General features: G+C 40.5%; 1 protein-coding gene and 1 long non-coding RNA gene across 12 annotated transcripts in view; one reads left to right on the forward strand and one right to left on the reverse strand.

The window, feature by feature from the left end:
• Window positions 1-26289, forward strand: part of NFIA (nuclear factor I A) — a 422658-nt gene that overhangs the window by 36804 nt on the left and 359565 nt on the right. For 10 of the 11 annotated variants that reach the window (XM_064147011.1, XM_064147013.1, XM_064147002.1 and 7 more), the window contains exon 2: window positions 8387-8511. In XM_064147011.1, coding sequence (XP_064003081.1) covers window positions 8416-8511 — 96 coding nt within the window. In that variant the 5' untranslated portion in view covers window positions 8387-8415. Of the gene's footprint in view, window positions 1-8332; window positions 8512-26289 lie in introns of those variants that run through there. The other variant, XM_064147001.1, reaches the window with a different exon arrangement.
• On the reverse strand, window positions 2615-11316 carry LOC135177279 (uncharacterized). The gene is made up of 2 exons (XR_010303010.1): window positions 10908-11316; window positions 2615-4636 (listed from the first exon to the last, which is right to left on the reverse strand). It is a non-coding gene; the product is annotated as an uncharacterized LOC135177279 (long non-coding RNA).

The following is a 26289-nucleotide window of genomic DNA, read 5'->3' on the forward strand; positions in this document are numbered from 1 at the left end:
CCAGTTAAGTGCAATAAAAAAGGATGTTGTGCTCTGAATTTTCTACATTCTGTGGTTTCTCTTCCATGATGTGATGTCCAGTGGCACAGCTTGCACAAGAGTGTAAGTGACTTAGGTTCATCAAAGTCCTATCTTGCTGTAAACTGTTCAGTAGTCTAGAGCTACTTCAATGGATTATGCTGGAATTGCTTGTACAGTTTGCTGGCACACAGCTTGGCCTTTGCTAAAACATCTCTGTAGGCATTTACCTGTGGTGTTCAGCTTTCTGGCTGCCATTCAGCTGATATGATCAAGAGGACAAGTTTGGCAATCAAGAAGTGAAGCAAAGCTATTTCTACTGGCATTCAAGCCAGCAAACAAGAGTGATTTTAAGATTAGTAGTATTTTAATTTTGTTCTCTAAACGAAAGAGGATTTACTTATTCATGGCTGAAGAATTACAAATTCAGGTGTGGAACTGAAGTGAGTACTGAGGGCCCTAGAAATTCATCTCATTCACTGTATTTATTGTTCTAATTGTTCATATTTCCTTTGCTTTGAGGGATTTGGTCTTTGAGATTAATGTCATTGTCACTGCCACATCTGTCTTGGGTTCTTCATTCCTCAAGAACAGCCCTAAGCAGAGTGCATCACAGAAGAGTCTCATTATGAAGGAGTCTTTTACGTAGCTGTAGACAATAAAAGGAACTGATACAGCACTGCTGCCTGAAAGTCCATTAGCACTCTTGGACTCAGCAGGTCCTATGAAAGAAAGCCATTTCATGGGAGACTTTGAGGTCTTGTCTCTCCATCCCCATGAAATTTTTTTTCCTACTGTGAGCAAATCACAGCAAATCCTGTCTAGAAACTGGAAAGGTAACTACAATTCAGAAGTGCCAGAGATTAAATTCTTACACCATGTGACACTGCAGTCTTTGAATCCAAAAGTATTTCTTGGTTCTGTGGAGGAACCTACAAACTCAAATGAAATTATATGAAACTTGCCTTTGCCTATATGAATTAATATTTCACCCTCTTAATATACAGAGTAAAAAGCAGTACTCAGCATCCAGTATTTCACCAAGCTAATGACAGAAATGTGCAGCGCTATGTGTTTTTTACCTGCTGGCCTTTCTTCCCATGCTGTGTTCCACACAGATTCTGTAGTTGAGGTCTACAATCACAAAGTTCCCATTTGTGGTCATTTGGGACCTTCTGCAACACTCTTCCTACTTCAATATGTGCAATTAAGCTTTCATGGAGAGATCCAGAAGAGTTGTTTCTTACAGCTCCAGAGAGTCTGAAACATATTTTACTTAGGGCAAACCAGGACATCTTAAAGGTAGGCAGTGCATGCAGCTATGGCAAATGTTTCTGAATACACAGAGAGAACATTTAGAATTAAGTTACCATTTGTGGTTATCAGCTTTGCCATAGCTCAAGGCATGTCCCAGGGCAAAGATAATCAGGGTCTAGTTGCCTCTCTAAAGCCACTGAGAAAAGGAAAAAAAAACGAAGAAGGGTCTCAGCTTGTAATTAGGTTTCAGGTGACTCAACAGTTATTCTTTGTGTGATATCATCCACTCACAACAGTAGTTTCAGACCTATGAAAACAGGCTAAGAAATCTAATGGAACAGGTAACTCTGTTTTCTTTCATGATAGCATTACTTTTGAAGGAATAAATTCTATGGGGGTAGGCTGGTGAATTATTATGGCTACATTAAGTAGTTGTGTCCTCTCTGAGCAAAGGCTTAGGTATGGAATCACCTCTGGTATTTCAGGAATCCGTTTCATTATGATAATTTGCTTCCTTAATTATCTACAATTGATTTGCATAAAAGTCATATTGAGATTACTATATGACATGAAAACTGTCAAACGTTGATTTAAACAAGTTTCTAAAACAGCCAATCTTAAACCAACTGCACATTATAAAGAATGCAATAGAAAGAATATCCAAAAACCCTGTCCTAATGAACAAGACTTCCCCCACCCCTCACTGGCTGGCACAGGGCACAAGTTCATTTTATAAATGCCAATTTACAAATATGTCCAATAATAGCAGAGGGAGCAACTGTTCCCCAGCTCTGCCAGTGTTCGTCAGACCCGGTGACAGTAGCCACATCATTAATCTCATGGTATATTAGAAATAAAGTCACTGGAATGGAATGGTGTCAAAGGATAAATGTTTCCCGCTTTGAAAATAAACTTCTCACTTTCACCTCATTGTGTTTGTTCTTTTTTTTTTTCCCCTCTTTTTTTTTTTCCCTTCCCCCCCCCCCCCCCCCCCCCCCCTTTCCACCCTCCCTCCTCTAAATCTTTTGGTTTCACCTGGCATTTAGGTAACAGTAGGAGACCAATATCCTATGTCAGAGCTCATTCTCCAGTTATCAGTTTAGCATTCCCTTAAATCCCCCCAATTGCCTTGCCAAGACCAATCCTTTCTCTGAGAGGTTAAACATATGCATTACATATTGAAACAATGTAAGTAGCATGTAATTAGCACTATTTATGCATTCTCACTTCAATTTCTGCTTTAAAACCTATGATGTTTTTTGAAGCACTTAATGTTAGAGCGACTTAAATGAGCATTCATCTTGTCAGTTTTAACTTTATTCATAAATAACACTCCAAATATGTTTGAATGGTTTATTACATTAAATCCCATGAATCAACATACACATTTTTTTTTCCCTCAGAGGATATAGCTCTTAATGAAACATCATTTACAATTACAAAACTCATGAACATGGCAATTACATTTAAAAACAGTATCATCAACTTCTAACAAAAGATGTTTGGGGGTGGGGGGAAGCTTTTATTCTGCCCTTTTTTTTTCCTTCTCTTTTTTTTTCTTTCTTTTCCACCCCCCTATTTAGAGTCTTGTTCCATAAGGATTATAGCTCCCCTGCTGTTTAGAAGAGATAATTTCACTTGTAACACTAATAACTTGAGCAGGGAGAAGGCTGGCTGGGTGAATGGAATGCACTTCACTGCACATCTTGGCTTCGCTAGAAATCGGAAACAGATGGTCCTTGCGGCTGGCTTCCCACTCGGGCCCGCTCAGTGCCAGCCTGTGGTCGTTGGCTGGTTGCTGCTGGCACTGTGTGACTTGAACATAGTAGGACAGTGGCAAAAGAAATCAAATCTTTTTCATTGAGCAGCAAACTGTAATGAAATTTGACAGATCTGACATTCTATACCCAACATCTAGTTAGAATATATTAACCTTTTAGTTTTCTTGAGCTCCTCTCCTGCTACTTATGAATCTCCTTATTAGATGGCAAGAAAGCATTATCTTCTGGATGCCCTCTAATGTTAAACAAAAATAAGTATTTCAAATAGTAAGGGAAATTGGAGGCTTTTAACTCCTCCCAAATTCTTATTCTTAAAAAAAAATCTGGTGTTAGGTACTTTTCCTGGAATGAAATATTAACAACTTTCAAAGCAAATGAGAGTGAGGTGATGTTTCCCCTTTCTGTACTCAATATTTTCTGGATACCACAGTGGAGTAATATGACCTTTGATCCAGCTGCATCAACATTGAGTTTGTGAGTTTGATGAATACTTTAAATTCTATAATTCTGCATTTACTTAGCTGTTTTGGATTGGTTTAGGGCAAGACTCCTCCTTTCCATCTAAAGATTTCTCCCATGTGTGAGCATTGTGCTTGATTGGATGATCTTGGAGGTCTCTTTCAACCTGGTTGTTTCTGTGATTCTATGATATTAGCTTTTTTGCCAGACTAGTCTCTATTTAGCTCTTTTCAAGGGGTTATATTTGCTGTCACAGGGACATCACCAAGCATGTGCTCCTCAGGGCCAGGTACCTCCTTAGGGTAAAGAGCATGGTGAAATGTTGTGTTATGGTCACAGATTAGAAAGTAGTTGGTTATATTTATATTTAAACTGGGTTTTTATGTTCCTTTATGTTTTGGACTAGTAGAGAAGAATCTTCACTTATATTTTTTAAATGTTTGTATGTGTCATTCTTTCCCTTTCACTCCTTTCATCTGTTCCTCCTGTTTCTTTCAGACATGAAGTCACAGCACTGTCTGTGATGTCAGTGTGTTTCCATATTGACAGACCGTTCTGTCAGAAACAAGATCTTGATGCTTGCTTCAGATGAGGCAAAAGGGGAATACAGATGGTAAGAAGAAAATCAGAGGAGTGAAAGGGATGCAGGGAGAAATACACATAACTGCAGGGGAAAATGCAGAGTGCAAAGACAACTTTCCTACAGAGGAGAAAGGGCTCCTGGCTTTAGCAAGATCATCCAAAATGTGTGTGTTGTCTTAAGTAACCAATAGAAGCTTTACTGTTGCACTCATTTTGGCTCAGAAATCCTTGAAGGTGCAGGAGCAGTGGTCACATGCTGCTTCTCTCCTTGTTTATGCCTTCAGCAACAGCAGATCCTCTTGATTGAAGCCAGGATTATAGGATTTCCAAAAGCTAGAACACACACTTGTTGTCAGCAACTTTGCACAAGTTCAGAGGCTGCCCAAAAATCAACTGCCGGCTCTCGCGTGGCACTTGAACTAATTGTCACTGCTGGAGATAAGGAAATCCTCTTCACAACTCATCTAACTGCAGGCTTCCCAAGGAAAACTCCTCCCAGATTAGGAACAGATCTAAAAATCACACAGTTGTAATCACCACTGAAGAAATAGGGGGAGACAAAGAGAATGAAGGGTTAATGAGCAGTGGGCACCTCACAATGAATCTAGTAAGGAGCACTAAGAACCTACAGAAGTGCCTAGCACCGGGAGCTGCATGCAGTTCGGCCACGTTTCTTTTAGTGATGTGAATAGGAGAAGCCAGCGTTTGGAGAAACCACATGCTATGCCAACACTTCTAATGCTCTCTTGCATTCGGTTTCCAGCAGGCTGTAAAATGCCAGCTTGGTACAGACATCTGAATTAATATACTTTTATTAGCCTTTTTTTAGCATTCATTCTTGGTTTCAAACATTCGATAGCAGCAATGACCTCATCCAAATCTGCTACTGAGGGGAGATGGAGGGATATGCTCATGCTCATTGTGCTGTGGCAGGTAACTCTGCCCAACAATTACACAAATAATTTGTGGGTAACTGGCCACTTCTCCAACAGGAAGTCAAATAGCAACTGGCAAAGTACTTCCATTTATCGCTCGAAGCCTAAAGCTGTTGGGAAAACAAATCTCCTGTAGTCCACAAGTACATACACCTAACTTATTCCTAACTTGAAACATCACTCACATATTGCAAGCATTTCTATTTTGCAGCTGTGTCTGCACAAATGTCTATGCTGCACGTAGGCTTTTTGTTTCTTCAGAACAGTCTGGTTTAGAAGCAAACATCTTTGTGGCTTATTAGTCTTTGGAAGGCATCGTTTTGTCCCAGTACTATTTGCGGGGAGTGTTGTGCAGAATGCTGATTGACAAGAGTTAAATTCAAAACATGTAGCCATTTTCTGGTGTGTGGTTTTTTTTTCCTGATTGAAGGAAAACTACTTAGATGTTTGTTTCCAAAACGGCATCTGTCAGCAATCAAAGGGGAAAAATTGCATAAAACAAATGCAATTGTTTGGAGTAGCATTTCCTGGATCATGTTAAATGCTTGATTTGCTCCCCATTATGCTCACCAAATAATTTTATTTTCCACAATAATTGCAATATTTAACATGTTGTATTTAATCTTGTTTTAATGCTATTAACAACAGCCGCTTATGAAAGGAGTAATTGCTCTACGGGTAGGAACCCACTATCCCCAGCATCAGAAAGAACAATGGCAAAGTTAACTGCACCTAATTGTTCTGAATTTAAAATGCAGTTAACCAACAGCTCTCTTCATTTCTTTGGGCATAACTACTATACCATCAGGAAGGAAATGGTTTCATGCTTCTGTCATTCATAAGCTAAAACGTGGATGCTCTTCTGAAGAAATACTTATTCAGTGTGGTTTTAATTAATATTAGGAAGTAAAGTCATCTGTTGGTGTAGGAAGACCCAAGTAGTCTCGAAGCAGTGATTAAAGCAGCAATCAAAAGTTTGTCAATTGATCTGTAACTGTATGAGGTGATGAAGAACCAAACAGATTGATCAGAACTTGGTTGGAGTGACATGCAGCACAGCTGGGTATGAAACACTAAATAAATAATAAGCAGGGTGGGTAAGTTGCTTGGCTTGGGAGGTAGCAGCAGAAAGAGCGGCATAAAGCTGAACCTGACACTGATTCAAAGTCTGATTGCTACTTAGGTATTTTACTTCGTATTTCTCATATTTATTTGGAGAGAGGGTAATTTTTCAGTAAGCAGCAAGTCTCACAAAGGACAGGTTAACAAACCTGCAGCAACAGACAACAATAAATGCTTTGGCCAGCCAGTGCAAGGACAGTACCTGGCACAGTGTCCCTTTTTTTTTTTTTCCCTCTCCTTCCTGGATTCAGGCTAAAACTTAACACTTCCCATGCTAGTCAGATCCTTTCCTATAAATAGCAGTGGAATCATACCTGCTACCTGCAGCAAAAAAGCAAGCTGGCATGTGAAGCAGTTGCAGAGATCAGGCAGTTATATATGCGGTCCAGATTGTTAAGGCTGGAGTAAAAACAGACTAACCCCTGTATATTACATGAACGGTTTGTGTTTGCCCTAAATAATTTGCTTATCTCACACATCACAGAAATCTGAAGGTATTATTGAAGCTCAATGAAAGTTAGTTCTGTTCTGTGCTGAATGACAGTTCTGTAATCTATGCAGCCCGGAATTACCATTTTGCTGTAGCCAAACAGTTAAACAATAGTTGGTACACAAAACAATCAAAAGGAGAATTGTGTGCCCACCAGCTCCCCATTTTTGATACAAACAGAAATGGATATTGTTTAAAGCAGAGTGGATATTTTTAATACATCGTCCAAACAGTGAAGAGATTTGCAGCAGTGTAGCTGTTTCTGTTTGAGCAAGTTATATTAGCCGTAGCTCAACAGACCTAGGAAATCTTCCTGGCGAGCGTCCGCTTGCCAGTTCAGAAGTTCATTTTGTCGAGCACTTGAGGAAAGGCTCTTACTGTACATAGTGAAGTGCCCTCTTATTAAGTGGTGGTGGTGGTCATAGCTGAGCAACTGTCTCTCTCTGTGATACAGCAGGGTGATTTAAATGGGAAGCATTCAGTGGCTATTTAATAGTCAGCTGTCATAAAAGTAATACTTTTGTTGGGTTTGCAGTGCACCAGAAGAAGTGGGAAATGGAAATGGGAAAATGTAATATTTCTGGTTTTCCAGGAGGAGATTTTACTATTGGACAGTAGCAGGATCTCAGAACTTTTCAAAACTGTTTGTTTTGGAGTTGTCTTTTTTCCAAGCTATCTGATAAATCCTCATGTGAATTGTGAATGTCACAGGGAAGTTTTGCAGGAGGGAGAAACAAACCTCTGACTCTTAATAGTTGTCACCTGATGGTAGTATTAAGTGTAACATTACAAACCAGTTTAAAAATATATGGTAGAAAAACTACATTAAAAAAAAAAAAAAAGACAGTAATTTTTCAGTGTTCAGTGATTGTTCAGTGGGAGCACTTTGGCCATTTGAACTCTGACTTGAACAGTAAGATCTAGTATCTAAAATCAAGAAGGAATAAAGAGACAAAACTTTAATGTCTTCAAAAATAAAGGAAAGAGCAAGATTCTGTGACTGAATTGAGAAATTCACTCAAGCAGTTCCTAGTCGTGTTTTGCCTTGCACTGTTTAAATTATTACCTGCACAATTATGAAAGCAAGGAAGAAAAAGATGCAGTTTCTTTTTTCCTTTTTCTTTCCGATCGGTAATTTTTTCTTTCCCCCCCTCAGTCACGTAGATGGGAAAAGTAGTTGCGATAAACAGATACTGAATCAGACTGAAAGTCTTTTTTTTTTTTTCTCTACCAAAAAAAAACCCCCCACACACACACCCAAAACATTGCATGATAGTCTCTAAGCAGTTCCATCTGTCAAGCAGAAATTTTAGGCTAATAGCCTGTGGCGATCTCCCTCCGCAGTCCACTACCTGCCTTTGTCCTATTAAATCTCTTTATTCTTCTTAAAAAAGAGAAAAGGGGAAAGGAAAGAAAAACCTTGCAGACCAAAATCATCTGAGTGATGAAGTCCTAATTTTGACTGCCTCTCTTTGATGTTTAGCAGTGGGTTCTTATTTAAAAAAAAAAAAAAAAAAGAGAGAGTGAGTGAGAGAGGAGAGGGGGAGAGAGAGGGAGAGAGAGAGAGGAGAAGACAGTGCTAGGAGCAGATGACTTTTCATCTCCACTTCACCTTGCCACTGGGTCTGTGAGAGATTGGTTCATTGTCAAGGAGATTTTTTTTTTTTTTACCCATGATTCCATATGGTATGGACCGGGCTACATGTTGCCCAACATGCCAGTGCAAATGTTTTCTCAATTAGGTGTCTTATCTCCCGTGAGTTAGCATCAGATGAAGCTTGCTGACAGCATAATGGCAGGGAAAACCTCCGACGGCTCCATCAAATGGCAGCTCTGCTACGACATCTCGGCCAGAACTTGGTGGATGGTGAGTTGGCAGCAGGGCTGCTTTTTTTTTTCTCCCTTTTCTACTTTCCCTCCCTCTTTGACAAAATGTCCCAGACCTCACATTTATCAAATTAACATTTGATTTTTTTCACACTCTTCAGTAGAGCAGCCTCACACTTGTCCCACTTGTGTGCTTTCCCCTGTGTAACTGGAGACCGTTAATGTGCACTGCAGTTTCCAGAGGGAAGTTTTTCAATTTTCCTTAAGGGGAAAAGACAAGTAAACAAACAAACATTTTTTTAAAAAAAAAAAGTTTTTTGGGGAAAAAAAAAGTGTGCAAAAAAATAGTTAGAAAAACCCTTGTGCAGAGTAACTTCTCTCAGTCGGCTGCCTGATGTTCAGTTTGGTTTACTTTATCTGCTGCTTTTGAGCGTTCCTGCCTGTGTGTGTTTTTTACCATGCAATATTTTGTGAAGAGGGGTGGTGGAAAGTTCAGTCCATTACAAAGCAAGTTGATTACTGTAAAAGCCTGGAACGGTGCGGTCGTGTCGTGGTGTAAAATCATCACATGGGAGAGGAGCGTGTTTTGCGAGGTGCTGCCTTTCGTCGGAGACCCCGAGCTAACTTTTCCCTCCGCTTGTTTACGTTAGAACAGGTTACCAGGCTGTGCTGACCTGGAGCCATGTGTTACAGATCCCACATAGTCTGGCTCTAGCTGCTTTTGGGTGCAATTAAAGTTTCAATAAAGTCCCAACGTGCTCCGTAGAATGAGTTAACTAGCATGTCATGGTCAGCCGGGCCAGACAACCTTTGACATCTTGAATCTATAAGAGGTATAGTGAGTTAGGAGGATGTACAATAGCCCATTGTGGCAGAAGATGCAAGTCCTGTTGTGAGGAAGAGAGTCCTCAAATCATTACTGCCCTCGTTAGCGTCTTGTCCGTTAGGGATTAATTCGTTAGCAGCGCATTTTTAGTTTTCTGTAATTATTATTCTTGTGGCAAGCGTGAATTCTTCCAGTGAGAGGAAAAGTTTGCTGCCAGGACAATGAATGTATTATCCGCTCCTAACTGGACCGTGAACCTCAGCTCATTTCACATAGATATCAGTTAAAAAAGGACTGGCGAGTGGAATTACAAAACAAGGCATGATCACTTTCATTGTATGATACGCTGAAACAAGTCGGGGGTTTTCCCTCCCCCTCGCCGCCCCGGACCAATTTTGGTATCATTTGGAAAGTTTAAGACCTCTGAGGACTTGAAAGACTTTTAAAAGTGAGATCCGGAAGGTTTTTATTCTGCAGCTTGGTGGTGGCCATTGTGTCTATCATGTGGCTTGTATTTAAAGGTGTTTGGGCTCGGGGTTTTTCCGTTTGCTTTTGTTTTGTCTAAACTCTTCATTTTTTTTAACCGTCTATTAGAGGTTTGCCAGCGGTTGCCAGCGAAATGCAACATGCAGCTTTTGGTTACTGGGAATGGGGAAGGCTAACCACTTTACTTATAGTACTGATTTTCCAATTAGACTTTCTGCCAGGGGAAGTTGGAGGGGGAAGGGGTATTTGCATGCACATAAACTGTTGATTATTCATGTGACTTTTTTCTTCAGCTAGTTAAAGCTCTGTAAATAAGGCTATTGATTCTTAGGGATAATTTTTTAAAGCAAACTTTTCAAGGACCTGTTTTAACCCTCTGACTTACATCACGCTATGATTTTTGCCTTATTCTAAGCCATTTGTCTCTTTTATTACCACTCCTCTTTTATTGTCTATCGGCTGCTTGTACCATGAGGTATGTCCATGTTTATTATTTATTAAGTAGCCTTCAACTGTTATTAGGCGGTTATTGTCGCTCTATAGAAAGCATCCAAGGAAGTTTCATTTTGGTCACATCCATTTCACAGATGTTTTAGTGCTGTGAATATAATATGTAAAAAAGCTGGAAACGTCTAGTAATGCACTTGCCTAAAAATAAACAGTTTTATAACCACACATGCTGTTGTTTAGCTTAAACATTGCAGAAAGTTCTCCTTCAACTCAAACGTCACACCGTTTGTTTTCTAAGAGAGCAACAACAACAAAAATCACTAATACAGCCTCTCCCTCTTTTTTATTTTAGTAGAAGTTGTGCTAAATGAAAGAGATGTTATTTTTAATCAATATGAATAATTCAGGATCTTTACAATAGATGTGTTAATTGCAAATAATCTTTGTACAAAGTTTCAATTATTGATGGAGCAATGAGCAGTTTTTCATGCAGCTTGCGAATCTAAAACATACAGCCAAAAAAAAAAGTAGATATCTCTCATTTTTCTTTCACACACCTCTTCCCCCACCACTACCCCTCCAAACCTCATCACATTCACCACACTCTTTTAATCAAAAATAAGCTAGAGAGCAGATTTTAACATTTTAAAGACAAATAAAGCTTTTAAAATTACCTCATGCATCGTCTGGCTGCACAAAATCTCAGCTGCACAGTGCTAAACTTCGGTTTGGTACTGCCAGCATACAAAGAGATGAGTGAATACCCCTTGCACCCATATGGACTCAGCTGCCAGCACTGTGATATGCAATTTTGCTTTTTAATGAATCGTAAACAATTTGTGTCAAATGAGGGAGTTTGTTTTCTTTCTAGAGCAGGTTCTAACTCCATTTTAGGCTGTGGCTGTGTACTTTACAGGAGTATTATGCCCAAATTTAAAGGTTCTGTGTCACTTTGATGAAAAGACCTGTTATAATGAAAGAAACGGCTTTCTATAAAAGGCTGGCTCTAGTAAGCTCTCTCTCTTTCTCTCTTTCTTTCTTTTCTTTCTCTCTTCCCCCCTGTCTCTGTCTCTCAACCTCTCACTCTCCCTCTTTCACTCCAGTCTGTAGCATGTTTATAGCTAGCTAGCTGGAGATAATGGAGATTGGTTGATTGCATGATTAGTAAAATGAATGGATTTTAGCATTGGGCAAAGCAGCTTGCAGTTTTGAAAGGTGGCTTTAAAATGCAGAGTTCTAATTTTGACCTTATTTTCTTTCATAGATAATCTTTATTAATGCTCCTTTAATTCACTTTCCTTCATCTCAGCTAGTTTTTCTCTCAAGCCATCTGATGGAATGGCTAATATATTTTCTCTTACTTGCCAAAATAGCAAGGGGTCACAAGTAAATGAAAAACATTATTTTTCTTTCTTGCGGTTACAAATGTTTCCAACTATTCCAGTAGACCCCAGAGGACTTTGTACACTTTGGCAATAATTGTATTTGTCACCGCAGTTTTAAGGCAATCTTCTGACACCTAATTATTTTTTCTTATGCCTTAATCAAGTAAATGCAGAAACAGTTATTATTTTGACTATTGTAATGTGACAGTTGAGCAGAAAGTTTCCTCCAAAAGGCTGTAAATTGGTGTAAGAAGGAATTATATCTTTTTCAATATGTGTGTAATAGCAAATACTTTAACTGGCATGGCAGCCTGGAGACGTGAGATTAATGAGCTTGTTGGAACATTTGTCATTATTTTGTAATCATTGCCATTTTTTATTTAAATTTGATGCTGTCACAGAGACACTAAAGGGTTAGTCATGGAAAAGTTTCAGTTCTCTGTCTTGCATTTGGACAAATATGCGCAGCTGTGCTACTTTTATAAACATTTATTTCAAGCTGATTATTTTTTTTAATTATTTGCTCTAGCGAGGCAATATGATGTGACTATTTTATGTGTTTAATAGGAGATTGCCTGCATAATTCCTTTGCACGGGGTTATTGAAATACATCTGCAGCAAAGAAGGAAAATTCCCAATTACAATACCAAACTCAAGACCCTGGGTCAAATTCTGCTCAAGGTTTACACTGCCACCAACCTGGAGTCACTGCACTAAGAGGAGCAGAGCGATTCAGGTTTACTTACCTGAGAGACTGGGAGCCAACTTTGACCAGAATTTGTCTTATCTTGGTCCAAACAGTTTCAAAACCCCAAATTATCCTCCTTTGTGAAATAGGTTTTTAAAAAAAAAAAAAAAAAAAAAAAAGGCTCATTAATAACTAAGAAGCCATTTGAAATGACTCCATGTATGAGTTGGCATGCAAACTGCTCTTATTGAGTATGACAGTTACAGCAGATCTTCCAGTCGTCTTCCCAAGTAATTGTTTTCTACTTTTACTACCCAGCTATCGATCTGTAGGGCAGTGTATCTATCGGCCTTTATTTTCTTGAGAGGCTGGAAGTTAAAAGAGACATTATCCAGGACAGTAGGACAGGACTGGAAATGGTCATTTTGATACTCAAAAGGTTTCTAACTCCACATCAATCTTCCCCTAAATCTTTTGATAGATAGTTCTCCTTCACACCTCTGTGCTCTGTATTTCTAGAGGAATAGCTGAAGTCACTCAGGTAATTTACACTTATGAAAACTGCCCAATGTTAGCAGCAATTCCATCGATTCAGAACTAATAGAACCCTCCCTAAGTATCTAATGGCAAATGGCATTAAAAAAAAACGTGCATCTACTCTTTAATTTCATCATAGGGAATGCTAACTGTTACTGTTGAAGCTAAGGAAGTCAAGGGGTATGAAACACTCAAAAGTAGCATTTCTTGTTTAAATTACTGACCATATCTACATGAGCACAGATAGACTTTCATCTAAGTTAGTCCTGGTAATCCTCACATGCTGTTGAACCAGACATGGCTTTGCTGGTTTGTGTTTCCAACTTATCTTTCACTGTATATCGAAAAGCACACATGTATTAATAATTATCTTGCTCCTGTCTCTATAAAAATAGCCAAGTGTGAACAGAGTGTAACATTGTAGCATGGATTTGCTTTGTTTTCTACAGTAACTCCTTGTCTGTTCATCCACTGTTCAGCTGCTGGATAAATGTTCTTAATTCCTGCTCTCAGAGCCGCTAAACTCCGTGTGTAACTTCAACACATGTATTCAGTGCATCATTATACATACTACATAGTATAATTTTCCTGTACATGGCCTCCTTTTGCCTACAAGAATTTGCCTCAATTGTTTCCTACTCCTTTTCCTTCACCTGTCCTGAATATTGCCATGAATGTTTCTAATTTAAAGCCCGAGGAGTCAGTGGCTGATTAGAAGACAGGAAATTGGAGGATTAAACTGTCTGGTTGAACTTCCTTTACTTATCAGTCCTGTGTAACTTATACTGGATTACAAACTCATTGGGACAATTTCTCCAACGTACCAATACTTCTGTTTTCTTAGCCTTTACTTTTCTGCAGAAAAAGGGTAGTTTGTGGCTAGAAACCAATATTTTTTTAATAACACCGAAGCACTGGAGGATTACAGATAATTTGTATCAATGTCATTTTATGTGAGAATTCATTCCATGTTCAATCATACAGAACTACAATATAGATTTTAACTTCAGTATGTGAACAACCAAGCAACAGATACTTTTGGGCAGGGGGAGGGAAATGACATTATTTTTAGTAAGAGGAGAACGAGCCATGTTAACCCTTTTTCAACCCTCTTCCCCTCAAATGTTCATGTTGTTTGTAACACGATGGTGTAGCTGTAGGACACCCTAGAAAAGGACCAGAAAGTCAGATCATCCAAAAAAACTGTCTGAAGTCCCAGCGCAGCCCTCTGAGCTAGGAACTGGAGCTCTAGCATCCTTGCCCATTGTTTACCAAGGGAGAAGGATGTTGTGTAGATCATGGTCTGACCAAGAGGTGTATGAGTAAGAGCACAGCTTTGTACCCTTACAGGCCAGCTCATTCTCACTGCTAATTCCCATCTACTCTTTCTAGAGCTTATCTTGACTCCGGATATGAAATCATTGTGATTGCTGGGCAATGCAAGTAGTAGTACGATCTGGAGGACCTGTCTTTAGCAGCGGAAATAGGAGGGCTTCTAATCTCAGTCTGTGCTGTACTTAAGGTGTCTCCGTGCTATTTCTCATCATTCTCCATTTAATTTTACACACTGGATTGAGATCTGATGATGTTCAGAGCGTATTGAATGCCACAAGGTGAGAGAAAGCCAATAAAGATAGACACTGCCTGAAAGGTCTGACACCTCAGTCTGAATCCAAAGGCTGCAGGACTAATAATACACTCCAGTTTACACACCAGGTCTGGATCTTTAAATTGATTGAGATGCTTGTGAAGGCTTCTGGGAGTCTAATCCTGTTACATTAGACAAGTCCTCCACTAATATTGGAGGTAACTGAAAATGGAAATGAAAATAAAAGAATATTCTTGACACTCTGTCAGCAAATTCCCACAGTTTCCATACAAATGAGGAACCCCTAAATAATCTGGAATTTCTTAAAAGTAAGGGAGCAAACATCTGTTTTCCCTACCTTCATAAGAAAGGAAAAAGGTAATGGTTTTGGTTTACCAAAAGGTTCCCCGTGTTTCAGTCCTGATGTGGAAAGAATCTCATTGTGCTGCTTTGCTCCTCTCCCTCAGCTGTGGTCACAGACACCAATTAATATTTAAAGATGATTTTAGGCTGAATCAAGCTCTTTCATTGCTGATATCTGAAGACAATTTTTCTCATTTACAAGAGCATGGTTTGGATTGATAATATCTTTGTTATTTCCACTGATGCCATTTTCACAAGCACTGCGTGCAGCAATCGCAGAACTGGTCACGAGTGCTGGAGCTCTTTGTACATGGACATACTCATACTTTACACATGCAATACACTTAGATTTCACCCCACACACAAAAAGCAGAGGCCCTTCCACACTCCCAACAACTCCAGCTGATCTCAGAGTGATGGGAGCTGGGTCTGATGGTGGTGCCTTGAGAGCACATGTTGTCCAAACCTGCGGTAACTCTTTTGTGCAAAGCTTTTAGAACTTTTGTTCACCACAATGAAGATTTCTGGATCTATTTTCCATACAGTAGATTAATGAAGAGTAATTTTACATTAGATAAAAATCATTAGAACAAATGAAATAGATGTGTTGACTAAGGGAGTGAGGTTCAAAATATTTTGCCTACTTAAGCATATCTGTTGTTCTTTGGTGCTTTTTTTCTCAGAGACTGTGAAACATAAAGTTTAGCAATACAACTAGATTTGGGTGGAAGTGTTGTGTAGTACAGATGGCACTATAAGCTTTGTAGGCTTTTGCTCCCAATAATTGCAGTGCCCTTGCTTTCAGAGTGGTACAGGTTGCCCTTGATGTAAGCAAACAGCCATATTAATTTCACAACCCGATTGGAATCGCATACATGGATTGAGGTTGTCAATAGGAGCAGCGTGGAAATTAAGAGCACAAATAGTGCTCTGAGACCTTTCTGCTTTGACTGTGACTAGCTCAGAACACACAGGGTGTGCGTGGTCACTAACAGAGTGCTTACACAACTGAGAGAATTTGTGAGTAAATTAGAAGGATTTTTTTCCCTTTTTTTAGCCAATAATTCAACTAAGCTGGAGAAAACAAACCTGATTCTGCATGAATATACGCTGGTATTCAAAAGTAGTCATCTTTAGCAAGAAGATGGGAAGTGGAGCATGGCTTACTGGTTTAGATCAAGAAAACATAAAGAACATTCCAAAGGGACCCAAAGTAATCTTTTATGTTCAAATTAACCTTTGATACTCAAGGCAGTATTTCTGTTTGCTCTTGAAGGAACAGAAGCATGCATGCAGGTTCACTTCTGCTTGCCAATTATTGGATTGTTTGGTTTTTTTTGGACTAGAGATTTTCTTTTGTGGTGCTAATTTAGAGAACAGGTAAAGAACAGGTTAAATATGGGTTAGTTAGGGCAGTGACTGGAAAGTCAACCACCAAAGCTTTTACAAGAAGGAAACCAGGAAAAGTCCTCAGGATTATAAGTCAACACAAGTATTACTCATGATCTACTGCTAATGAGGACTTAAGTTTAGACAAATTGCAATGCATATAACCATTGCTTTAGGACTTGTTGCTTCCTCTCCTTTTATCTTGATTTCCTAAGGAAATGAGGCTTAAAAGATCAACTGTCCATGTGCCCTGTGCAATGAAAAAATATACCATAAGACGTTTAGCACACTCAAGGAATTCCCTCATGTTCAAAAAATCCATTAATAGTTCTTAAACAAATTAAAAGAAAGTAGTAACTTTTTTTACAAGATTATGACTGTATCCTGTAAAATCAGGTGAGACTACTTTTTTACTAGAGCTATGTTTTGATAACTCTGCATATGGCACTTCTATGGAGACTCATTCCCTTTGCTCTTGCTAAGTCTTCTGCAGAGAAACAGGGGAAATATCTTCCACAGAAGTATGTGGGCCTATGGGAAGAGGACAGAAGGTTGAAATGATGGGAAGTTCATAGAATGGGTTAGGTTGGAAGGGACCTCAAAGATCATCCATTTCCAACTCCCTGCCATAGGCAGGGACACCTCCCACCGGAACAGGTCACTCAAGTCCTCATCCAACCTTGAATTGAACACCTCCAGGGAGGGAGCATCCACAACCTCCTTGGGCAACCTTTGCCAGTGTCTCCCCATCCTCACTGGAAAGAGCCCTTTCTTGGTGAAGGCCTGGCAGGCGATGACATTTGCTCGTTTCTAATTAAAGTTGGTGTTGAGAAGAGAAAGTCTGCAGAATAGAAAGGAAGGGACTGACCAAGGTGTGGGTATTTGGCACAGGCACTGCAAAAGAGGAAGGAAGGAGGTCAGGCTTTGATAGGAGAATATGTTTTCTGACATAATGAAATGCTGTGGCCAAGAGATTACACCTGAGTAGTGGCACTGAATCACAAGATTTTTTTTTTCTCTTTTTTCCTCCGTCTCCCAATCTCTCTTTGAAGTTGGTTCACTTTCTTTGCTTGAAATCCCATTCAGTGACATATGGGCTACCAACTGTTCTGGTCCTCCAGTAACTGGACCACTGCACAAACAAATAACTTTGTGGGTTCGTTTTCCTCTCTTGACATGCAGAGGGTTGGTTTGAATTGCAGATTAGTAGCTCTGATGCCCAAACTCCTCTGTGCCGAGGCAACTCCGTAGCAGGAAGCCAAAGAGCCATAGGACAAAAGCCGTGGCTGAACAAAACAAGGCCCTGTGCCAGCCCTAGGAGATGTCCCCTGTGAGCAGCAGTGCAACCACTTTTGATTGCATCTGCTCAATTCCAAAATTTGAGGGAATACTTTAGGAGACTTTACAGCAAACCTTGACAAAAACTGAGGAAAGGGAAGTCAAATGTATTCTAAAAAATAAAAGAAACTGAAGACCAGGCTGATAAGGTGCCCCTGTGGCACTGCGCCGTTGTGCGCCGCATCCCACAGCTTTGCATCGTGGCATTTCCCTCTTGCAGCTTGACCAGTCTGTGGGTTTGCATGATATAAACCTTGGGAGCCACAGCCCTTTACAGGAACCAGTTGTTCCCATTTCTGAATGGCACAGCCTACCTTTTTGTCTCTTGTCTAACACAACTGTTTTCAGATCTGCTCTAAGGTCATGGAACTGATCCTGCATAAAAGCAAAGTCTTTGCAATAATGATGTGCAGCAACACTGGGGAGAAGCACAAAACCTTAACTGAAAAATGTTTATCTAGTCAAAAAGTGAACCACTGGCTGCCTAAGAACAGAAATATCCATGGGCTGTGGAATTTTTGGTTTCCCTCTCATCAGGATGAGGGGCTGGAGACAAAATGAGTGGAAGTGGTACCCTGCAAATCAGTGCGAGACGAGGCCTTGTGGAATTCCAAAAATAGGCAGACTGAAAAGGGTGGAATGACAGAGCTGCAGAGTTTTGAGGATGGTGACAATTTCAATTCGATGTGAACATCTGTTCATGTGCTTTGGGTTGAAATAGTCAAACACCTGTGGTTCCATGTATGTGTTCGTGCTTGCAAATTTCCTTGGTCTAATGAGTTTGCTGGGTGCATGCTCCAGGACGAATGTGCACAAGCGTGGCTTAGTATGATTATTTGGATGCTGTAGATGCTTGCACCTGCAAAATGAAGGTGCCTGCTTAAACTTGTGTTCTTGCAAGCAGGCATGCAACATCTTTCCCTTGGTGTCTGAAGAGGTCTGCTATATCTATCACTTATATTGCTTCACATCTCACGCTTTCCATCAATGGAGTAGAATAACAAATCTCACTTGTCTCCAAAAGCCTGTTAGATGTTAATTAAAGGGTTTTCAACATTATCTGAAGAGAGGTGTTTAATTGAAGCACTTTATTTTAAAGTTCCTTATGAATACAAGCTTTTTGGAGAATTAGGGAGCTGAAAACACTGGCACAGGTTGCCCAGAGAGGTTGTGGATGTTTCCTCCCTGGAGGTGTTGAAGGCCAGGTTGGATGAGGCCTTGAGCAACCTGTTCCAGTGGGAGGTGTCCCTGCCTATGGCAGGGGGTTGGAGTTGGATGATCTTTGAGGTCCCTCCCAACCTAAATTATTTTATGAAAGACCTAGGCTCAGGAATGACCTCATTGCTGTCTACAGCTACCTGAAGGGAGGTTGTAGCCAGATAGGAATTGGTCTCTTCTCCAAGCAACCAGCAACAGAACAAGGGGACACAGTATCAAGTTGTGCCAGGAGAGGCATTAGGCTGGATGTTAGGAGGAAGTTGTTGCCAGAGAGAGTGATTGGCATTGGAATGGGCTGCCCAGGGAGGTGGTGGAGTTGCCATCCCTGGAGGTGTTTGAGAAAAGCCTGGATGGGGCACTTAGTGCCATGGTCTAGTTGATTGGGTAGGGCTGGGTGCTAGATTGGACTGGCTGAGCTCGGAGGTCTCTTTCAACCTGGTCGATTGCATAATTCTGTGATGATAGATGAGAAAGACTCCACAGCCTAGCTACAGTCTGGGATGGTTTTTTTATTGTTTATTTATCACTGACTTCTATTTTGCCTTTAAGCCAAACACTATGGGTTGCTCATATAGCATATGCTTCTCCACTCTGCACACAAGTAAAAGCAGTGATCTCAAAATCAAGATAATGCTGTGATAAAACTTGACTGAGGATGCCTGAAATGGTACATACGCTCACACTGTGTAAGACACAGAGATCTCTGTGCCCACCATCATTTCATACTACAGAGGAGTTTGGTAGACTGAATGGATTACTGGGATTTCATTAAAAATTAAATGTACAATTATTTAGATGAATTTTTCACATATGCTTGTGGGCAAACAATTTTTGATTAGTTGTTGACATATAGTACACACAGTGTGTGTGTGTGTGTGCACATGTATATTTACATGCACGATATATAAATAAAATGCAGACTTAATGTAGCATCAGGGAAGTCCACTGGCAGTCATTAATTTGACAAGTCTTCTATAGGATGGCAAAGGTGATCATCTTCAGACTGAGAAACTGTTTTCAAGATACCACATTAAGAGTTACCACATGAAGGCTTTTTCATCTGATAAGCAGTGCAAGAGCTCGAGAGCAAGCACAGCTCATCCCAGCTCTTTACACATTTCAGCTACCTCTTTGAAGATGCTCCTCTTCCAAATGATGGCCTGGAAGGAAAGCTGGGCAATGCCTTTTCCAGCAGTACCTGACATTGGCCTTGGGTTGGGGAGTTTACATCGGAGGAAGGAACTTTCTCAGTTTGATTGCAATTAGAAATCAGGTGGTAAAGCTGAGGAAAGGATTTGTAAAGATCTAAAGTGTCTGAAGAGGAACGGTTTGAGTAACACTGTATTAGTCATGAGCAAAGGAAGGAAGAATGTTGTCATGATTTGGAAGTAACATTGTTCAGTAAATGAAGATGTGTGAAGCACTTGCTAAACTAAATTAGTTCCGAGGTTTGGTGCACGTTTGTGTAATTCTGTTCATTGAAGCTTTGAACAATTCTGAAGAGAAAAACCTAAATGTCTCTATTAAGAAAAACAAAAACTTCTTGAATTGATTTCTGGTGGTGTTTATGTGCAGTGATTCAGCTGCCATTTCTCATACTTCAGACAGAATAGTTAATCGACACAAATAAATACAAATAATGCAGTGTAATTCTATTCTGAATTCCATTTTGTGCTGCTGATCTAATGAAGGCTTTACCTCCCCCCTGGAAACAACCAGAAGTTGTAGAGAAGTTTTAGGGGCCCTGTGTCTCCTAAATTTTCTTGCGATTCTGTTCCTCAATAGATGACCTTTTGCTAATGCATGGATTCGGTGTGCAGAAAGGGTAAATCTTGTGGTTTAAGTGTTCCCTGTAGAATATATTGAATAATTGTGACCCTATACTTCTCATTGTATTACCTTGTGATTAATTGTTCAAAGAGTTGGTGCTCACACCTCTTTGTGGGGAGAGGGGACATTGTCTGCCCTCTCAAGTCACGTCTCAACTACTTTAATGCACTTCTGACATTTGCCTGTCTATTTGAAACCTTTACCTTCATGTCATTATACTTGTTGCTGTCTTACTCACTTAAGAAGTACAAATAGCCTCAGCATTGCCAGCTGCAGTCCCAGGCTGGATCATTACTCCAGATTTGAGGTTAATCAACTGCAAATTCCATTAGCTTCATACAGAGTGAAAATAAAGAACAGACGGTCTTGCATGTGAGCCAGAAGTCAGGTGCAGCACAATACGGCCAGCCTTCAGGTAGAGGGATTTTTTCCCTCTTCAGCTAACGTCTCTGAGATAAGACCAAAGGATCAGATCAAAACAGGTTTTCATGAAAGTTGTATAGACTTCCATCCTTTTTTGTTTGTCATTTTCTCTCCACTTCCAACTGCAAGTGTTTGTCCTTCATTTTATTCTGGTGGGAGCTTTACCTCTTTTTCTTCTGAACACTCTGGAAAGTCATTGCTAAGAGTTACCGTCTCAGATACCTCATGTTCTTTACCTACTTGTTGACTGTGCCAGCAACTTGATTTCATTGCTTAGAGAAGCTCTGTGTGAAGTTGAGGGGGGAGTGGGGGAGGAGGGGGGAGGATATTGAGGCACTTTGCTGTTGAAGATCCATTTACTGAAAGCCCAACCTTGCAAATGCTGCCATGCATGTGCACCTCGTGAGTTCTGCCACTGATTTCAATAGGACTCACAATTTCAAAGCTAGACACCCAGGAGAGCAGTGGCAGGAACCAGGCCTAGACGCTTCCCTGCTGCTTTTATTCTGTGCACTGTCTCCCCCCACACCCTTCAGATAGCTACCAACGACAAGCAAAACCACTTTCTCATGAGTCCATTTAAAGTCTGCTTAATATTCCACTCCCCCTTTTTTTTTTTTTTTGCATGTGCTGCAAGCAGTTAAAATGTACAGAAGTTAAAAAGAGAGGGAATTTGCAGTTGCCTGAAAAGAATGCCTCTGACGTGTCCCGAAGCAAAAGCTTTCCTCTCAAACAGAAAGAATGGAAGGAAAGTCAGGTCCGTGGGCAGAAGCTGAGCCACTGCTGCCCAGGGAGGGAAATGCACTTTTCCAGACTCAGTTCTGAAAATTTACATTAGTACAGTGTCTGCCAAACAAAGTGAGTTTTGTGTACTGTGCCTTTCCCCTTTTCTCCACATCTTTATCTCCTCACCCAGGAGGAAGGGAGGTGCCTGTGTGTATGCGTGTGTATGTCTCCCTATATACATATGTTAGATTATCACTGGCGTGCCATTACAAAAGGTTAGGGAAAATATTGCTGCCAACAGAACTAAAGATTAAATAATCCAATCTCTGGGAACTGTAAACTAACAATCACTATCACAAATGGGCCCTTTCTAATCATAGTTTGTGGTGGAATGAAAGATGCAATTGTCTGGAATTGATGAATATGGGATCCATGCTGGCTTCAGGGTCAAAGGTGATTTCATGCAAAGGTCCCTTTCTCTCTGGCACTGCTTCCTTTGTATAGCATAGCTTGGCAGCTATCTCTTTGCACTTCGGCTACCTGCCAATGCAGCTGGTACTGTGCAACTGTCTGGTACAGACTACAAAGCATCACTCAGCAACCAGCAGCTCCGCATGGGGCCCCTTTTCTAGGATGACAAAGAAAGATGGGCTATACATTCTACCATCTATGCCCATTAAAAAGACTCTTAAATTGCATTACTACAAGTTATTGTTAATTATGTAGTAGTCACTGGATCTGTATGATCCTTTTAGGGCTTGATAATCTGTACTGTATGCTGGTAGTATAAGTAATCAAGGTGGGGGGGAAATCAGTATTTTGCTGTGTAAAAAGTATGTACTAATGTAGTAAGTTGCTCATGCATAGCTGTATGAATGAAACCTTCATTTGGATTGTGTGCCACAGGTTTTCAGCATATGCAGGAGAGAAAAAAACACAAACTGGTTGAACCAGACAAATTACTTGTGAAGCTGTGTCCTTATAGCTTCAATATTCATGTAGCTGTTAAGCTTGGGAAGTGTTTTTGTTGGTAAGGATTTATCCTGAAGACTTGCTGGTTGTTAAAATGTGCCTTGAGCTGCAACTGAGAAGGAAGAAAACAAAGTTTTGTCTGCATGAAAATAAACAATTTCAGTTTAGAAATCATGAAATTAACCAGTCTTTATAGGATGGGATTCTGATGATGACAGTGGCATCACTGGCAGGCTGACAGGACACAGATTATCTGGAATAGTTTTTTCCCCTCAGTCTTAAGAAGTTGTCTGTAGTGTGTCCAACAAAAGGAAAATCTCTGTCCCTCCTAAAGCTGAGGTCCTGGCTGTCTCCTGAGGAATGGCCAAGCTACTTCTGTTCCTCAGTTTGAGTGATGAATTGTATTGCGACTAAATCTGCAGGCCTGATTCCAGTGGATGTTTTCCAACTCCTGTAAGTCCATCAGTGTTAACACAAAACCAGACTAGTTAATCTGGGGCAAGAGGGATTGCCTTCACTTTTGGTGAAATGATTTACTACACAGATCCAAGTTCCTTCCACTTAAATATCTTGGGCCAAATGTGTAGCTCTTGTCACCTGGCGTAGCTCCACTGAAGTTAAGGGAGATGCACCAGTTTAGTGCTCCTGAATTTTCCAGGATTTCTTTTTCTTAAGATTTGAAGGAAATTTTTGTAAAGAGAACAGTGGAGCTTGTTTAGTCACGACTGGGGTTTTCTTTCTCTTTTTCATTTTTTTTCCTGCTTTCTCTGCACTATTTGTGATCCTGCACTTGCCTCCTGTAGAGCTGGCAGGTGTCCTAAGATGTACACCAGATTCTGGGAAGGAAGCAACACCATTTCTGTATAGTATCACTGTGAGAGCTAGTGTGTTGAACCATTTTTATTTCCTCTTTTGTTCAAATTACACAAAAATCTGAGAGACGAGAGATACAGCAGCAGGAGACGAGGACCTTCGGTTTCTCTCTTTCCTCCTTACATCTAATATTCCTTTTCTTGCCTTGTTCTGTTATCAGCTATTTGAAATAGTTATATATAATTTAACATTATACAAAAGTATTGTCATATCAAACATAGTGAAATGGATTCCAAAAACACCATCTGGTATTTGGGAATGCACTGTGAGTTGGGAACGTGAGAAGAGATATTCTTTGCCACTTTGCTTGGGACCCAGCCATTAGCAGTGTAATTGCCAAGAAAAGGTGACAGGCTTCAGGCTTAATGCAAGTGTGTTTTTTTTTTTCCCCCCCTCTCTCTCTTCCCCAGCCTGTTAACTCTATGAGTCCTAAACCAAATGCAGAAGGCACTGTAAGGGCAACGCAATGGCAAAAAAAAAAACACAATAGGCTCCCTTAAATTAAAAGGAAGGGCAGAAAGTGGAAACAACCACTGGGCTCCCATAAGAAGACTGGAATAAGTGAAAGCAAAATAAACTCCTTGAGAGCAGGAAAGAAAACAAGGCATGTATGCTTTAAAGCTGCAGTGTGCCACACAGAATTGTTCTCTTAAGTAGTGGATTTGTAATGATTAGAGTTTCCCAAGCTTTATCCAAAAGCTCATTTCAAAGCCATCATTAGTTTCCTCTAATCCACCCAAAATTGCAAAACGCATATTGTGAAGGTCATCTGTGACCAGGCAAAACCTACTTTGTTTGATGTTATCTCACTTACTCCTCTGTATCTCCATTTACCCCTTTAAGGATGTGGGGAATGGTGGGGGGGAAGAGAAAGGCTTTAATAAATTAAAATCTCAGATTGATTTCTATGGGAATTTTGTTCTGATGTGCAAGAACCCAAAGGGCAGGCATAGCACAGCTTATGTAATTTCATATTGCTAGCCTGGATGCTACCATTGGCAGGTGGAATTTTAACAGGTTTTGCCAATATTTCTCACCTGAGAACCAGATCAAACAGGAGGGAAGTGAAAAATCAGATATTTGAACAAGGATCAAAGTCTCTGTGTTACGTGCAGGAAAGCAAATAAACATAGTGACAGAGGATGAAAACAAGTGCCTGATACAGAAAGGTCTCAATCTATTGATTTCCATCTAGCATTTGAAACGCAGCCTTGTAGCAACTCTGAACTTCAGGGAAAAAAAAGGCCACATTGTTTTGTTTCGGCGTGTCAGAAACTGTGATGCTACCATAGATCTGCTATTAAATTACACCAAATAAAATGATTTCTGGTGGGTGTATCTAATGCTTGCCAAATGAGATGAAATGAAAGCTAACCCTCTTAGTCTAGCTGCTGTTTTTAAATATTTATGTCTTTAACAGACATTTGTGTGTGCCATGAGGGGGACTAGAAACTCCTTTGCTATCAGTCAGTTTCTGTAGATAGGAAAATTCTTCCAATTTCAGTACCAGCCTCTCATGATGTGTTTGTCACCGCAAGTTCTTTCCGTCGGTGTGAGCTAAGCTTGCTGATCCACCACGCTGCCGCTTTGGCTCCCCTTGCTTATTTATTTACCGCAATTGCATTTCGCTGCAAATGGCTTCTCGATGCAAAATTTAGTCTACAAGGTGTAGCACAGATTTTCAGCGAGGAGTTCAGCCCTTCAGTGCAGAAAAGGTGGTGGCAGTCCCATGGCTGCCAGATTGCTTGAGGGACTTAGAGAGAAGCTGCGAGCCCAGAGCTCGCCCTCTCTGCCGGCGACCAGCCGTCGTGAAACCTTGCCCTGAAACAAACACCATATCGCTGAGCCTCACCACACGTCCGAGCGGGAAAACAAGGCAGGCAGCACAAAAGGATCTTTCTATTTTTTACAGGAGATTGGGACTGGGGGTACAATTTTATCCCAGCCCTACTTGAACTGACTTTTCAATGCTGTGTGCTTCCTAAAAGGCAGCGATGGGCTCGAATACACCTGTCGTTTAGTACCAAGTTTCTTGCTTTGAAGTGTGTTGATTGAGGCAGTCTTCAGTGCACTTAGTGCCCCAAACCCTCATGACTAACAACCCCACCTGGGCAGCTCAGAAGGAAGCTCAAGTTCTGATTTCTATCTTAAAAACAAACACTCTTTTCAGGCAAGATCACTCCTCAGCAGAGAGTGTTGTATTCTCAGTCTCATTCAGTACTCGCTGCTTCAACAGCGGTGGCTTTGCGCAAGATGGGGCAGGGAGGGATGCATCCAACACTCAGAAGCGCGGAGGTTTTGGGTGCGAGGCCACGAGATCACTTCAGCAGCAGAGGGGCAGGCCACATGTGAGATTTCTGGTGATCCTCACTCAAAGAATCAAGAAACACAAAACAGTTTTGCAGTTGAATTTCTAAGGAGCGCGTTCACTGAGAAAAACTTTCATGCAAGAGCTAAAGCCTTTCGATACAAATGAGGTGATAATGCTTTTCGCGTTTCGCTTTGTCCTGTGGCAGCAATTGCACAAATGCTTTCCTTTTTGACTCTCTTTCCCTGGCCTTTTCCTGCTGGGTAGTTTTCAGAATGTGTATTTTACTAAATGGTTTTAACCAACAACTACAGTAACAAAGATCCTGCGTCTTCACTAAGTTAATTACAAATAGTAATTTTACAAATGTTAACTTTGCAAAAGTGTGGGTTTAAGCCTTTATTGAGCAGCCGCAGCC

This window comes from Pogoniulus pusillus, chromosome 8 (genome assembly GCF_015220805.1).
Source record: "Pogoniulus pusillus isolate bPogPus1 chromosome 8, bPogPus1.pri, whole genome shotgun sequence".
Lineage (NCBI taxonomy): Eukaryota > Metazoa > Chordata > Aves > Piciformes > Lybiidae > Pogoniulus > Pogoniulus pusillus.